This window comes from Lissotriton vulgaris, chromosome 5 (genome assembly GCF_964263255.1).
Source record: "Lissotriton vulgaris chromosome 5, aLisVul1.2, whole genome shotgun sequence".
NCBI lineage: Eukaryota > Metazoa > Chordata > Amphibia > Caudata > Salamandridae > Lissotriton > Lissotriton vulgaris.
In genome coordinates, this window is record NC_141693.1 from 34,052,468 (window position 1) to 34,070,501 (window position 18,034).

Here is an 18,034-nt window from a genome sequence, read left to right on the forward strand (position 1 = left end):
AGTGTCTTTACTGAGGGACAGACGGCTGGCTGGTGAGACGTCATTGACCTGGTCAACTGTACTCTGGAGACCTGTGGCTCTTGCTTGGCCAGCATTCAGTAGTCAAAGATTTGGGAGCTAGTGGATTCAGACTTGCTGGACAAGGAAATTTTTTACGATAAAAAAATCATAAGTGGACTTTCTCACACAAGTGACTCCACACTACAAACCACTCAGTGAAAAGGATTTCAGGATTGGCTGAGAAAGTGATAATGACGACGTAAGATTCCACGGTATGGATTTTATTTCAGTGAAGGCTCCTCCTCTTGGAGGTTAAGGGACAATTCATTACTTTTCCTGATTTGGTTTAGAGGCAGAGCCCCTGGAGTGCTCCTCACCAGGCGATGCCCCCACCGAGGGTAAAAGACAGACCAGTGAGCGTGTCCTCCGGGTGCAGTAAGATTTATGGCAACAGATGCTGCCCACAAACATTTGCAAAGTAGTCATTTTGCAACACCAGCGTTTTCGAATCAGAGGCCTCTTCATTATCCAGTCTGGTCTTTACCTTCACAAACGGGACAACAGGAATGAAAGTCCTCAAAAGGCCTGACTGCCTTGCAACCTGAGCGAGTGAGGAAATACAAACCAACCAGCCACAGCCTTGGCAACCCTCTAGTGTAAAACCTAGGCAGATATTCGGTTAAACGTGTGAGGACCGGGCGGACCATTCCCATGTTTATAAGTCACATATCCTGCACCTACTGTTGGAACTGCGCTACAAGGAAAAAGTTAAAGAACAGAGCCCCACACAGGGAAAGCTGCCAAGTGACCTTACCTTTCTGTGCCGTGTACCCCGGCGGCCTCATGCAGAGGCAGAGCCGTCCATCCACCGCCAGCCGAAGGATGCTGTTGGCCGCTCTATACACGTCATTTCTCGCAGCCTTTGCAGTCTTGTAACCTCTCTTTTCAGCCCAGGCTGCAACAATAACACAAAATAGAGAGGGGAGTCAGGAAACTTAATTTCACTGGCACCCGCACGCAGGCACCCACCAGAGGCCCTGCAGGCAGGCACACGCCAGAGACCCTGCAGGCAGGCACACGCCAGAGACCCTGCAGGCAGGCAAACGCCAGAGGACCCGCACGCAGGCACCCGCCAGAGGCCCCGCAGGCAGGCACCCGCCAGAGGCCCCGCAGGCAGGCACACGCCAGAGACCCCGCAGGCAGGCACCCGCCAGCGACCCCGCAGGCAGGCACCCGCCAGCGACCCCGCAGGCAGGCACCCGCCAGCGACCCTGCAGGCAGGCACCCGCCAGCGACCCTGCAGGCAGGCACCCGCCAGCGACCCTGCAGGCAGGCACACGCCAGAGACCCTGCAGGCAGGCACACGCCAGAGACCCTGCAGGCAGGCACACGCCAGAGACCCTGCAGGCAGGCACACGCCAGAGACCCTGCAGGCAGGCACACGCCAGAGACCCTGCAGGCAGGCACCCGCCAGCGACCCTGGAGGCAGGCACCCGCCAGCGACCCTGCAGGCAGGCACACGCCAGAGACCCTGCAGGCAGGCACACGCCAGAGACCCTGCAGGCAGGCACACGCCAGAGACCCTGCAGGCAGGCACACGCCAGAGGCCCTGCACGGAGACATACACTAGAGGCCCTGCACCTAAGAGAATCAGAAGGGCACACGCTAAAAAGTGGACTCCCTGCAAGCTACAGAAAAACAGAGCTCACCTGGACATCAACACAAAGATTCCCCAGCCTGGAGTACTACCAGTGGATTTGTAAGGGTTTTGTCCAAGTGGATTGTGGGAATTGAAGTCTCACACTGTCAAGGACCCTTTTGGAGATTCAAGAACCTTGGGTTGTGTGTTGGACACTTTGGGACCCGCAAGAAGAATTTCAGGAACGAGGTCTGACTGGACCCAGCCGGCTGGAGGAGGCTGCACAAGGCTGGTGAGAGATTCTCCAGAACAATTGCTAAAGGTGAATGTGTCCCTGTCAGAGGCAGGAAAATGACCAAAAGGGGCACTGTTGGTTTCTAAGCACTAGAAAGTGACTCATCTTTAAAAAAACATATCTCTGGTTCCCTACAGTGGACCTTTTTCGTTTTGGTGTCATTTAAAAGATAAACATATTCCCTATTTTTATAAATTGGTGTTGGATTTTTATTTTGTATTGTGTCTTAATTAATTTACTAAATTGGTGTTTTTAAATGCTTTACATACCTGTCTTTGAAGTTAAGCCTGTCTGCTCGCAGCCGAGCTACCAAGGGTTGAGCATGGGAATAATTTTCTAAGACTTATTCTGAGCCCTATACTGTGCTAGTGGCCTTATTGCCAGTGGCCGATATATATTTTCCCCTACTAATAGTCCACTTTCCAACGTACACCCATTCACATATCCACTCACTCACACACACACATACATACATACAGTCACATACCCATTCAGGTACCTATGCACCCACTTACAATCTGACTCGTAGAGTGATGCATCCATGTACAGACCCACTCACACATCACTTACATACCCACTCACACACTCCCGTATGTTCTCACAGATCCACTGGGACACTCATACACCCACTCACAGATCCAGTCAGTCATATACTTACTTACAAATGTACAAAGGCACTCATGCACCTACTCACAGATTGAGTGAGAGGCGTACACAGCCAATCACAGATCCAATGTGACACTGATGCATACACTCAGACGTACTGAACCTGTCACACATTTAGTTACAGAAGTATTGATAAGTCTGATCATCATCTCACAGATCGTGTCAAACACTTATACAGTAAATGAGACTTCGTGATACCGTGGTGCATGCAGCCATAGATTACACTGAACACATTATGCACTGTTTTATATGGATATTAAGGGAGCTGTACATGCCATTTTACATTCACTTAACAGTAACGCTCCCACGAAGCCACAGCAAACAGTTATGCTCCGGGGACCAGTAACCCGGGACATAGCAGGAGCCGACCCTGCGGGATGGCAGTTCCCAGGGCCATCTAGAACTCTAGGAGGGGAGCTGCGCGACCCCCCTTTCTTGTTTGCAGGGCCTTCCCAGGAGAGGTGGTGGTCCCAGAGGCAGTCCATGAGCCCCCCAATTACAAATTGATTCTGGCCCCGGGGATGTGGTGGTCCCCTGGGCCCAGTCCGAGAGCCGCCCCCCAAAAAAGGCATAAGCCCCGGGGAGGTGGTGGTCCCAGGGGATGCATAAGCTGCTGGAGAGGGGGCCAGTGCCCCCTGCCTCTTTTCGCAAATTCCCTTGGGACCTGGCCCACCTAGGGGCTGATAAGTATAGAAGCGCAGGGCGAACTGCTCCCACCAAAATATTTATTTTCATTTTTTAGTAACAATTATTTTGCCCTGGGGTTTTTCCTCAAGGTCCCCCACCTCCCCTTGAGAGGTTTATTGGTCAGGGTTTTCCTACCCTGCCCCACCCCTGCTTTTTTAAAAACATTTTTTCAGGGACTCGGCTCAAGCAGAGTCCTAAAATGGCTGTCAACAATTCCTAGTTTGAAGTGATGGCAGCCAATCAGACCTCGGCACGAGATCGGGAGGGTATATCTATATACATATATATCTATATATCATGTGATCAAGGCCCAGGTGGGGCTGAAACGTGTCATGACGGCGATGCAGGGTGCTTCGTAATAAACTTAATTGGCACAAAAAACGTTTGGGTCCGCGAATTCATCTTTTCCGACTGGATTGGATTGTTTTTGGATGAAATACTGAGATATATATATATATATATACACACACACACACACATACAAATTTACATTTTACTTAATATTTCAAAAAACTACTCAACAAATTTACTCCAATTTTTTTAAAAAGTCACTTTCTAGAGCACAAGCTAACTGTCTAAAGAATTTGGTGACATTTCGTTCAGCAGTTCGGGCCGTAGTCATGTCTTAAATCTCTATAGGGATTAACATGGGGAAAAAGGTGCTTTGGAACACCCCTTTTTCTCAGCCCCTGCTTGATGGATACCCCGAAACGTTCAAGAGAGCAGCTGGAGTGAGCGTTAAACTAGTTTTGAAAATTTTGCGAGGATTCGTCAAACTACGGCAAAGTTATTGACAAATGAAATAACGCCCTGCCTATAGAAGCTGACCGCCAGTAGGATGGATACTATATATATATATATATATATATATATATATATATATATATATACATATACATCCAGAATACCAAATTTCAATAAAGCGATCACTCAGAGTTAGGCATACACCAGTGATGGTAATTTATTCCAGGAATAAATTACCATCACTGGTGTATGCCTAACTCTAGTGATCGCTTTATTGAAATTTGGTATACTGGATGTCAATGTTGGCACGCTCCGTCAACTACATGCGATCCTCTGCAAGGGCGGGGGAAGGCAGAAGGAGCAAAAAGGTTAAAGATGTGGAATATATATATATATATATATATATATATATATATATATATATATATATATATATACACATACATACACACACACACACATATAAACATGTATACTTGTATGCATGGTAGAGGCATATACGTTGTACAAACAATTGTAAAAAAAACGTCGTAAAAACTGTTTCTCATCCGCGTCAATCACAGACATTATGAGGGTAAAGAATCTGTCACATGGAAGCTGGTAGAAAACCCACCAATCCCACCCACCCTCCAAAAAAAGTAGGTAAAGGTAAAATGTCCCCCATCAGCTATTGTCTTTCTGGCTGGGTAGAGTGGACAGAAGTCGCACTCACTTCTGGTGCCTGGTATCAGGTGTACAACTGTCGCGCTCTGTGAGGGAAATGCACACAGAACTGTCTGGAACATGCAGGAGGACACTGCAACACAGGTTTACAAAGCCATACAGAGGACGTTTATTCCACATACCCATACCTAAGACTTTTCTATTCCTCACACTATTCCAGAGAGAAATTCGTAACACCCCACTCATCCCTCACCCTCAAAGGCCGACATAATGCCAGAACCTAGGGTCGTCCTAGACAGAATAAGGAAAACCATACTATGGGAACTGATCTCGCAGCACCAACTCCCCTCAGCTCACTCCGCATCAGGGCTTCGTACCTTCACAGACATCCCAGGCGCACCACTGTGTCCTCTTCGGGCCCTCGGAGGTGCTCTCTTCCGCGTACGGATGCTTCAGCTTTAAGAGGGAGGGCACGGGTATCCGGACGGACAGGTAACCGACCGAGGAGTACGGCTCTTGTATTTGGGCGATAGGATAGATTCCGGAAAGGATCTGCAAGAGAAACAGAAATTACATCAGAGGACCCACTGGTAACCAAACATGGTCCGATAATCTCACTGCACCCCAATAAACCCCAACACAGAGGAATGGGAAATCCCCTGAACCCCAGCTCTGTCAGAGGGCACCCCATAGAATCTCTGAACAGGAACACTAACAAAAAGTCCGATCACAGCCCCCAAAGCCCTAAAACTACTAGATAATCTCCAGTAAACCCACTGAATACTAACATGAACAGTGTGTCGCAAACAACTCCGCTCCTCAGTCCTCCTCTGAAAGAGGGTGCCAAACCACTCTGCTCCTAAGTTCTAGTCACTGTTAAAAGCTCCGAGACAGCTCCGTACCTTAATCCTATCCACTGTCAGCGGGTCCCAGACAACGCCACGCCTGAGTTCTATCCACTGTCAGCAGGTCCCAGAGAACACCGCTCCTCAGTCCTAGCCACTGTTAGAGGCTTCCAGACAACTCTGCCCCTCAGTCGTATCCACTGTCAGTGGGTCCCAGACGAACAAGTTACTTACCTTCGGTAAAGATGTATCTGGTAGAGACTCAGTCTAGCTGAAGATTCCTTAACTTGAGAATTCTCCCCAGGGACAGACTGGTTCCAGAAACTTTTCTCAGCATTACCTCTGCGCGCCGGGGGGACGGCACTGCATGGCGCCGCGCGACGATGTCTCCGAACATGTCGTCAACTGAGCCATAAAAGTCCCCTCCGGCGCGTCGAGGTCGGCTTCTGCTGTGAAGCTTTCCACACAGAACACGGAGACACATAGAAACCAGCTGTAGAAACAGTGTGCAAAAAAAGAGGAAAGAACTTAAACATAAATGGGAAAAGCATGGTATGATAATACCAGAGAAGACCCTTGAGGAAAAGACCAAAAAGTTGATGAAGCACAAGTCATTTAGAACTGTGTGCAGAGGCGCATGACACAGTACAGTACACCTCCTACTCCCAAAACCCTATACCAGGAGGAAAGGGTGTAACTACTTTGACCATATACCAAGAGGAATGGGTGGAAGAGAACTCCATATAGGGTTAAAGAGACCAGACCTGCGGATCTGGCAAACTTTACCTAGACGTAAGCAGAATAAGGAAAAAGGGAGGACCACGCCAACCGTCAGTCAATCAGGGAGCGAGAGACTGAAGACCCCAAGACCAGACCTTAAAGTCAATCGCAGAGTTGGGAGGATGGGCGAGGCGTTCAGGAATCTGTGGCTAGACGATGTCTCTACCAGATACATCATTACCCGAATAGAAGTAACTTGTTCATGTGATAGAAATATCTAGCCACAGATTCTCTAACTTGTGAATTAGATACCATAGCCATAATCTCTAGGAAGAGGGTCTGCGAACCAATCCCACAAAAGGTCCAGGAAGACCAGTTGACCGAGATAAACTCGGTCACACCTCAGTGGGAAATGATAAGGAAGAGGGGACCTTTTCTAAAGGTGGTAAAGACCAAAAAAACAACGCAAACAAGGCATAAGCACGAAGAGCAAGGAGCTTCCTTAGGCATAGAAGAACCGACGTACAATGTCAGTGGTAACCCAACTCCAAGGAAAATAGACATGGAGCCTATTAAACTAAAGGCTACTTGGCCCCACCGGAAAGTAGGTGGAAGACCACTGGAAGGGTCAGAGAACTCTCCAATGTGTACAATAAAGGACTGAGCCAACAGGTCGGCTAACCGGAGGATGGCATTCATCTTAAAGAAAATGGCCACTAAAGGAACTAAAACAGGTCGTTAAGGTGAAAGAAGGGCCAAGGTATGAAGAAAACGTGCGATAGAATCCATCCAGGCACAAGAAAATTTACTCTCCACCGCCAGGTGGGAAAAAAGATACATCGATAGACCGATAATGCCTCTGAGAACCGCGCCTGGTGTCAAGAAAAGAATCCGGAAATTCCGGCAAGGTAAAACCGAGCCTGGGAAAAAAAGAGGGAGGGGGGTACAAAATTCCACACAAACAGAATAGGCCAGAGTGCAAGGCAACAATGCGTGCTAGAAGAATGTCCACAGGCATGTACTTACCAAGGGGAAAATCATGAAAGAATGCGCTTGTCCAAAGCACTTACCAATATTTAGACCGAGACAACAGGAATTATGTCTGCATATTCCTCCATCATCAAACAATACCCAAAAGAAAGACCCCCTCAAGACAGAGGAGAGGGAAATCCCCATCAGAAGGGCAACCATGAAATTGAACGTACAAATAGAACAGAAGTTCATACAAGGATCGATCAAAAGCCGTAAGGTAAGGGGAGCACCCCTCACAACGGCCAAGAGGCAAGAACAACCGGTCACACAATAACGTGAGGGAGAAAAGGTAGGTCACGGAAAATCCGTGGGGTTGGGCGGGAGGGAGAACAGGAAAAACTAACAGTTCTATAATCAAAACAGCAACCCGACCGACCCTGCTGAGCGTCTGCTGGAGTGGGGACGGTCAATACCTGGGGATCCCAGATATTCCCCAACATCAGAGGAAGTCAAGTCCCCGGCTTAGGGAGCCCTGTACCCCCGAGGTTGTGGAGACAACCTGACACTCTGCCACCGGTGGTGGGATTTGATGCCTTGCATGGGAGGGGCCTGCCACACTACAGGCCCATGACCACAAGGCGGCGCTTTTGAAACACAAGCTTTGGGAAAACAAGGTTCTGTGAAACTCGCCCATCTTACCTAAAGCTAGGAGAGATGGCATAGTGCAACACAAGCGTGTGCGACGAAATCCACACGGTGGATACAGCAAACAGGGGGAAAAAACGATCCAACGTAGTAATGCGTAAAAATTCCTTCGCAGAAAAAAACATGCCGCCTTTGACACAATTGAAGGACAGAAGGAGACAACTCCAATAGAGTGCAGAGCCAAGAGGGTGCACCATGGATATGTGATAGAAACCCCAAGGGGGGGAATAGGGGATGCGACCAAGTAACTGAACAAGGAACGCAATAAAAAGGGGCAATAAGTCCTGAGCCACAGCCCAGGAGGGGCAATAAGCCTGAGTGGCCAGTATCACACATATCACACAATGTCAAAGGAAATGGCTTGATAAGGGATTCATGTAACAGTGGCATCCAAGGAACCCACCGCCCAGTGGAGTAGGGCCTTCTACATGGTCACAAACTAGAACCAAGGACCCGTAACACAATGATCTGGTGACCAACGCCACAGCGCTTATATGGCGTTGCAATAAGAAGTAAGAATCGGGAAGGGGTAAGCTACAGGTCTGGCCCTCCTCGACTAGCCCGAAATCTACATAAGGCCGTATCTGATTGGGCTCCAAAAAGATGGACCCCATCAAACGGCATGTCAAGCAAGACTGGCTGGACGGCGTCTGAAATCCCAGATGCCCAAAGCCAGGCATGGCGGGACAATACCCCATCGGACGCCATGGCTCGACTAATGGAATTGGTGGAGTCCATTCAACACCTGATGAGCAGAACACTTGCCTGATGCCCATCTACAATAAAGTTGGTCAACTTGTCCTTGTTAGCCTCTGGGAACAAGTATGAAAGCGGTGTCAGGGAGTCCCACAAGACAGAGGAAACGTCAGAGGACGCAAATGGTGTTGGTGGCGAGTAATGCTGCACTCGAAGAGGGAAAATGCATTTTCTGCAAGAATCCTGCTTCCAGACTCCTTATCAAGGGGGAGTGGGGAAAGTTTTCTACCTCAGGTCTGTAGCACGAAACTGCGGTAGGTCGGCTGTTGTATAAGGCAAGCAAGATCCCCTGAGGCATGGCGGTATTTGTGGGCAATGGAAGGGTCCACTGGTACCCAAGACTCAGGCTTTGCCCAGGCCCTCGATAGAATATCAGGCAATGCCTCACAAAGGGGGAGTACTGGTTCAACTCCCGACTGGCCGGGAAGAAGGACCTCCATGAGAGGGTCCGTAGCCTTCGCCACAGTAGGCAGAGTGAGATGCAATACATCAGCCACTCTTCTCAAGACTTCTGCCATAGAAGAACTGGCTTCCGAGGCAAGGTCAGGAGGCGATAAAAGAAGCAGGGGGTGAATTTAGCCCGCTGGCTTCATCCAGCTCAGCAATCCAGCTGTCCAACATAGGAGGAGCCACAAGTATTTGCTGCTCCAAGCGGGTATTCTCACATTCTTTCCCCAGTTGGTCTTGGAAACCCTCATAGAAACCATCAGCATCGAAAATTCCTCCGTATCCGGAGTCAGACGTCCCCGACCTGGCGCCGTACCAACATACGACTTTGAAGGGAGAAAACATTGGTGGATGTCGACTCAGATGTAAGAAGCTGATGCGAAGTCGACTCCACAAAGCGCATCATGTGATCATCAACCGACTCCGGCTTGGAGACTTCCGGGGCCGTGGAAATTAGCACCGGTGAGGCAACCAACATCACGTCAGAGATGACGGACGTCCCTGGAGGTGGTCCTGAAAGACCATGCACCGACGTCTGTGTGCCAGAGACTGGAACTGCCACAGAGGGCAAACCCGTCGGCGATGGCGCAGTTACTGCACCTACGATCAGAGGGAGATGAGGGTGCAAAGACAAGATGAAGAGCCTGATAGTACTATTGCATCTGATTCCAGGTCTTCCCGGCTCCAGAAAAGGGCGGGAGGGGCGCCGGAGAAGTAAGAGAGTCACAGACCTCGCGAGTAAAAGAAGTCACAGAGGCCCGGGACTTCGATTTCTTACAACGCCACTTATCATGAGCAGTAGTCGGAGGCTAGGACCGCTGCAGTTGACCGCTTACCATGAGCAGTAGTCTACGACTGGGACACCTGCCGTTGACCACTGAGAAGAGCGGGGCTAACGGGAACAACCCCTGGATCGGGAGGATGATCGATGCCGCAAGGAGGTAGTGGTCCACACCAAACGCACCATCAGAAGTTTCATGCGCCGCTCCTGCAAGGCCTCCAGGTTCACCTACTGGCAGGCGTCACACTTTTCAGCGTAGTGACGCTCACCCAAGCTCCACATACAGATAGGATGTGGGTCCGTACTCGACATATGGCGAGCACAGGACACACAAGATTTAAACCCAGAGGGCATAAATATTTGAGCACATTGTCTCAGACAAGAAACAGCAGGCCGAAAACGGCTAGAGATAGGCTTCTTCAGATCCGCATACAGCGTGGAAAAAGATGAAACTGACATCGGCATGTCGGATGGGACTTTTAAGGTTCCGTTGAGCGCTGAGCCATGCCCCCCGGCGTTCAGAGGTACTGCTGAGAAAAGTTTCCGGATCCAGTCTGATGCCTGGGGAGAATTCACAAATTAAGGAATCTGCTGCTAGATGTCTATCGGATAACTCCACTCCTCAGTCCTATGCACTGTTAAGGGTCCCAGACAACTCTGCTCCTCAGTCCTATGCACGGTTACGGGTCCCAGACAACTCTGCTCGTCAGTCCTATCCACTGTCAAGAGGGTCTCTCATCACCACATGAAGACTGTGCCAGTGCCCCGTGACAACACCCTGGTTACAACCCACCATCAACGAGCACCCAGTGCTTCCTTTTTCTATTCCTAGGAATAAGTTTATTAAGTCAAAAGGAGTTTTGTCTGGATTCCTGGACATCCTGTGTGTGCTTTTCATACTCACCACATCACTACTGTTGACAAATGATTGGCGAGTGCTTTAAAGTTAGGACCTGTCCCGGAGCATCAGAATACCATGACAAGATCCGGGCAACAGAGACTCTACAGGGAGAAGAAAGAATCCCAGAACCTGGAGACTCCTACCACCCACCGGGCCTGGAGGAGACACTAAGAACAAAGACCACAGATTGAAGGTTATCAGGGACACTGAGCTGACGCGATGAATTGTGGTGAGCCCATACTAGCCCTGCCGGCTCATTATCCTCTTCCTCTCCAAGAGAAACCGTGGGGGTCTCACACCTTCACTTCCTTGGCCTGATCATTGCCTCATCCTTTCCAATAGGAACCGTGGACGTCTCACAACTTCACTCCCCGGCCTGCTCTTTGCCCTCATCCTCTCCAACAGAAACCATGGGGGTCTCATATCACCACTCAATAAAAGTGTGTGGTCACTCGGATTGCAGTACTTGCTGTTCCAGAAAGACTTTGTTTAAAGACATAGTTGGTCCCTATTCCCAGAGCTCAGTTCCAATATGAATATGGCAAAGATTTTTGGTCCAGTCAGTGACCTCAACCTTGCGCCATGGTAAAGTCTTAGCCGTGGCCAGAGTTTCCCAGGTACAGGTATCTAGTTTGATACCCCTGCAGTTCGTGCTGACCTGCAAGAATTAAAGGAAACTTCCAAGACTCCAGTAAGCCCTGCCTACCGGACTTTGGCCTACTAAATCACCCCTTCAAGGCAGTTCTTTGTGGCTTTTTTAGGACTTTGGACTTGTGCATCCATTCAGCAGAGGTCTATGAGTAGGCCATCTTGTTTTAGGTTTAAACCTATAATAGCTGATAAAACCCCACCAAAAGGGAAATACCCAAACCATTGTAAACACAAAGACTGAGAAAACACCTGCACAACCACAAACTAAATGCCATTCAAAGAAAGGACAAAGAGTGAAAGGGTCATTTTTATTTCTTCCTGAAGGGGCCAATACAATGTAACTTTGTTATACAAGGTAAGAGTAGGAAAGACTGGGCTAACATTATTCTGCTTGAGTTTTATTATTTAGGGATGTTGCAACTAAAATATTGTTTCTTCTTCCTTTTGCTTTTTTCAGTTTGGTGGTCTCTGGTCTAAAGATAAAGGGTGTAAAAGTATGTTTTAGGTCTTATTTAATTATTTTATAAACTGAGGAGAACCAGGAAATATCAAAATCATATTGATATTTGGCTACGTTTGATTCTTTCACTGATAGGTGAAATGGCTGAATTCATAAGAATCTTTCCCAATATGTCTCATCACACCTACAGACATAGAATGGGTGAAACGATTTGATACAGCAGCCCCTTTTCTAGTACGTCAGTATTGATAGAAGGTGAACTGTCAAACACCCCAGATTTAAAAAGTCAATGTAAGGTGTAGTGATAAGTATGTGTGAAAAGAGTGCTGTCACCAAGCATCTGTGATGGTGGTACAAACAAGACACCAGACTTTTGGAAAAAATGGAACACAGTGTCACTTGGAAAGCTGCTGCAAAAAATTCTTACAAATGTCAACAAAGATTGGAGTGATATTGTTTGTATTTGCAGTGGTTCAGCAGCGTATGTGAAAAAGTTGTGTAATGACCTGCGAAACTCAATACCGGAGCTGAAGAGCTTCCGTGTAAGATATCTTTGTAACTTGCTGTATGGTAAGCTGACAGCATTTTTACAATCTTCAGAGTTAATGAAGAATGCTATTGACTTTTTAGTCCATTCTTAGTTCCTGCGTTAAGCGCAGGAACTAAAATGCAAACATGTCTCCTTTTGCGCTTTGTGTACCATCAAAGAAAGAGTCATCCCAACTGTCATTTAGCCGGTGCTTCTCCGGCCTAAAGGTTGTGAATTCCATATTATCCAGGTGGCAGCCATTTACAGAATTTTTGATTAGTTATGATGCTAAAAGCAAGAAATGTAAAGCTCTTCGGTCACCTATTAATGGTGCTGTAAAAAAAAAGTACACTACTGCATTTTTAGATTAGCCCTCAGCCATCTCCCCTCTGGCTCTCAGTTAATGCCCCTTCGCCCCCCTCCCCTCGGGCTCTCAGCTTCATGACACTCAGCCCCTCCCCTCTGGCTCTCAGTTAATGTCCCTCAGCTCCCTCCCCTCGGGTTCTCTGCTTAATGCCCCTTAGTCCCCTCCTCTCAGCTTATTGCCCCTTCGCCCCCCTCCCCTCCTGCTCTCAGATTAATACCCCTCAGCCTCCTCCCCTTGAATTCTCAGCTTAACTCAGCTCAGCCTCATCCTCTCCCCTTGGGCACTCAGCTTAATGTCCCTCAGCCCCCTCCCCTCCCAGCTCTCAGCTTAATGCCCTTCAGCCTCATCCCCTTAAGCCCTCATTTTAATGCCCCTCAGACCCCTTCACCCCCTCCCTCTGCTTGGGTCTCCCTCAGCGCTCCCCTCCTCAGTACCTGCTGCTGTCGGTCCACCAGGGAGGGGAAGATGAGTCCGGGGCAGTCGCACAGCTTGACTGTGGGCGTCAAGAAGTAAGTCTGGAAGTATTTGGTGTGTCCGGGGGTGCGAGACACGCTCACCACCTTCCTGCCCACCAGCCCATTGATCAGAGACGACTTGCCCACATTTGGAAAACCTGCAGGTGAGAAATGGAAGGAAGGGGGGGGTTATCAAAGGTTGAAATCGCAAGGAGGGTTCAAATAGAAGCAAGTCAGATGAGTGGAGCAAACACGGAGCTGTTATTACTAGCCCACCCTACTTCAACTCCTTTAAATACCACCCTAGACTTCTCAGGGGTCATTTGTAGTGCGATGGACTGTGAGAGCCGCAGAAGCATCTGGTGGGTGGAGAACATCCCCAAAGACTGCAGTCAAGGGACTGCTCACACACACCCTCTGCCAGGCTAGGACTCATCGCCTCATAAGCACCTCGGCCTTCAGAGCATCTTAAAATCACTTGCAAATTACTTTCCCATGATCCAAAGACCTCTGCGGGCAGGAACCTCGGCTTGCTCTCTGCTTCCTCTCTGAGAAGGGGGTTTCCTTGGTCTTTAGTTCATACAACGTAGGCTCTTGCCTCATCTGCGCTTTGATGGACCTGGTTAGTTACTTGTAATAATTCACCACAAGGACTTTAATTTCACAAGCTTTGCACTACTCCACCATCTAATGGTTGGGTCTGGAAATCTAGATTTAGTGAAAGCTTTTAGGTTTGATTTGAGAGCACAGCCGTCCCCTGATCACGTGATCTGCACAAAATGAGCTTCATTAAGCGCCACCAAGCTGGACTCTGGCCAAAATGTTGATTGCCTTGAGTACAGAGTTTGATTGGGCAGAAGCAGTGTTTCACTAAAAACCAAGTACCTGTATTTCACTTTTTCCCCCCGTGTGAAAGCTTGTGCCCAATAGAGCAGCACGGAGTTAGTTTTGGTGGCAAGTCACTGGTCGGGTTTAAGGCCTCATCTGTGCCTTATTAAATGTTACAAAGGCAGAAGGCCAATCTTCCCTATTGTGGAAACCTTGTTAATGCCCTTTTCCTTAAAAGCGGATTACCATTAGTAAAGCTAGTCGACTGGCATTTAGCTGCATAGAACCTCTCGATTAGGGTTGTAGGGACGGGTTGTTGGTGTTGGCTACCCAGTCCCATACCCTCGCGGTGGAAGATCTGCACTTTGAGAATCCTTTTTATGCCACTTTAGAAAGGGCTGTATATTGTTTTACCAACTACAACTAGGTACATATACGTGTAATTCTAAGTCTGTACACTGAGAGTTGCCTCAAGAGGAATCTTATGTGGTATCTAGTAGGCTTGAGTTAGGGATGGCGTCAAGCCAGTGATAAAAGCGATAGGCTTGATTGGTTCATAGGAACAGGTTATGTCCGAGGCCATAGGTGTAAACTTTTTACTAAGAAAATGTAAGATACAGTAGTTCTGACCTATTTATTGTGAACAGTGTATTGTTATTACACTGTGTCAAAGCCTGTAGTCCTATCAGCGTGTATTATTACACTGTGTTAAAACCCAAGGTCCTTTCAGTGTATTGTTATTACACTGTGTTAACGCCCGTAGTCCTTTCAGCGTGTATTGTTATTACACTGTGTCAAAGCCCGTTGTCCTTCCATGTTATTACATTATAAAGCTTGTCAACGGGTCTTGTGTTACACAGATTTACATAGATTACTGTAGTAGGCCCGGCTTTTAGTGTTGTGCTTCCTTCTCCGATAAGCCCTATGAGTAGAAGATCTGCTCTTTGACAATCCTGGTTAGACCTCTCAGGAGGGGATGAATATTGTTTTAACAGCTGTAATTTTGTGTACATTTATTATCACCTCACTTCACGCTTCAGGGCGGCCTTGAGGGAAATCTTCGGCAGAATTCAATCGGGTGTGTTGGTTACGGTGACAAGCTAATGATAAATGACACGGGTCTGATTGGTTCACTGGGAACATATGTCAGATGCAAGATGTGTGATCTGTTTGTTATTGAAATTGAAGACAAAGGCAGTAGGCCGGACTTATGTTTTGTGGAAAGCATATACTAAAGCCAATAGGACGCTAAGAGTTGATTGTCAATAAGTGAATTAAAACCTGTAGATGGATATTTTGTTATGTTGGATTTCATAGATTACCGTAGTACGCAAGGGCTCTTGCGCTGGTTACTTTGCCTGACAATCACCTAGAGTTGATAGTTTACAAGGTGACACTTCTAATTATGTCCTTACAAGGGGGTGGGGTACTGTTTAGACAACTGTACTAGGTATGTTTATATGATTTTATGGCTGGGTGCCTGATGCCTGCCAGTTATAGAAGACCTAGGATGGTTGTGGTGATACAACAATGATGGAAGCTATGGGCATGACTGTTTCAAGGGAAACGTTAGGACTGGTATGTTTATTATGAGAAGTTACCACCGCAGCAGGCCGGACCGGTCTATTGTGAGAAGTGTTTGTTGATGCCGACAGCCCGTGAACGGTGGATTGTTATTACACTATGTTGAAGGCCGTAAACTGGTCAAGTGGTACATGGAAGACGCTTGTGTTGGTTGCCCCAGAGATAAACCATTAGTGTAGGTTTCTTGCAGTTAGTATTAAAATATAAAATATCAATCCATACATATATGGAGCATAAGCTGCACTGTGCTAACCCTTGGCTAGGAGAGCATCAAATGTGAACACACATAGTATGACATCTTTTTCTCCCCATCTGTCCCCTTCACCAGGAATGAGAGGTGTAGGATGTGAATCTAGAAGAGCTCCACGCTGCAAAACTGTTATAGGAAAGTGTCCAGGAGCTTATGCAGCATGCACCCCTAATAGATTCACGGTTGTGTGGCTTACATAGCAGTGTCCCTCTTACAGAGGTCTGTGTGATGGATGCAAAGTAATTACCAGAATGTCCCACTTGTGCTTCTTTTCGTGCTTGAATGTCTGCATCATAGTCTGTCCTAGAGCCCTTTCTGCTGGAGTTTAGCTTTTTAAAAAAATACAAACAGCTGGATGGTTCGATTAACGTGATTTATGTGCTGTATAATGTTTTCGGTGTTCTCCTGATTCTTTCTCTCCAAGTCTCTCTTGTGACACCACGGATCACTGACAGAACAGCGACAGACAAAATATCGAGAGGACAAAATATCGAGGTCAAAATATCGACGGTAAAAATATCGACTTCCTATCTTCAAACAGGTAAGTACAAAAATATCGACTCCAAAATATCGAGTGTAAAAAATATAGACTGTCAAAATATCGAATTTTTTAAATGTCTTAAAAGTAAATTAAAAGTAATATAATAATAAATTAAATGAATTTAAACATTTAAAATACTTAAATAAACGTAAAATTGAAAAATAATTAATGTAACTTAAAAAATTAATATTTTATATATATATATATATATATATATATATACACACATACATTATTTACAAAACATATACAATATTTTTACCGTAGGATAGCGAAAGGGTTACATTTACTGTAACGACTCCAGTGAGTGCAACAGTAGTGAAAGCGTTGGATAGCGTAGGGGTAACAATTACTATTCCCTCTCCAAAGAGTGCAACAGTAGGGAAAGAGTTGGATAGCGTAGGGGTAAAAATTACTATTCCCACTCCAGAGTGCAAAAGTAGGGAAAGCGTTGGCTAGCGTAGAGGTAAAAATTACTATTTCCACTCCAGAGAGTGCAAAAGTAGGGAAAGCGTTGGATAGCGTAGGGGGGTAAAAATTACTATTCCCACTCCAGCGAGTGCAACAGTAGGAAAAACATTGGACAGCGTAGGGGTAAAAATTACTATTACCACTCCAGAGAGTGCAACAGTAGGGAAAGAGTTGGATAGCATAGAGGTAAAAATTACTATTCCCACTCCAGCGAGTGCAACAGTAGGGAAAGCGTTGGATAGCGTATGGGTTTAAATTACTATTCCAACTCCAGTGAGTGTAACAGTAGGGTAAGCGTTGGATAGCGTAGGGGTAAAAATTACTATTCCAACTCCAGTGAATGCAACAGTAGGGAAAGCGTTGGATAGCGTAGGGGTAAAATTAATATTCCAACTACAGTGAGTGCAACAGTATGGCAAGTAAATACTACTTATTTAAATATAAATAATATAAATAGTAACACCAATTTCAAATTAATTTTAAAAAATTACAATTGTGTAAAATATATTAAATAATCAATTTAAAATACAAATAAAAATTACCTACTAATAGTAATTATTTACCTATTAAAAATAAAATAATTAATTGAAAAGTATTTTTAAAAATTAACTCAATAAATGTTTTATTCAAAAATGTAATTACTTACAATTAAAATACTTCACAAGCTATTCCCCTAAAAACACACAACCCACTACAGAAATTAATGTAATAAAAGTAACATAATTATCAATTAATCAATTACAATAAATGTCAAAATATATTTTAATTAATTACAAATTAATAATTAAATTACGATTAATTCTAAATAAATACCAATGATTAAAATAACATTTAAATAATTATAATTAAATTACTTCCCACCCTATTGCCCTATATTCCACAACCTGCTACAAAAAATAAATTACTAAAATTAACATTTATCAATTATTCAAATAAATTTAATTACCAATTATATTTTAATTAATTGCCAATTAATAATTAATTAACAGTTAATTCTAAATAAATACCCCAAAATTAAATTACATATTTAATTATAATAAAATTACTTCCCACCCTATTCCCCTACAAACCCACAAC

General features: G+C 46.0%; 1 protein-coding gene across 1 annotated transcript in view; it reads right to left on the bottom strand.

Annotated features, from left to right (window-relative positions):
- The window catches only part of GNL1 (G protein nucleolar 1), a 154,291-nt gene that overhangs the window by 25,486 nt on the left and 110,771 nt on the right, over positions 1 to 18,034 (bottom strand). The window contains exons 9-11 of the mRNA XM_086920710.1: positions 13,263 to 13,441; positions 5,072 to 5,246; positions 815 to 955 (exon numbers count right to left, since the gene is read on the bottom strand). Coding sequence (XP_086776836.1) covers positions 815 to 955; positions 5,072 to 5,246; positions 13,263 to 13,441 — 495 coding nt within the window. The remainder of the gene's footprint in view (positions 1 to 814; positions 956 to 5,071; positions 5,247 to 13,262; positions 13,442 to 18,034) is intronic.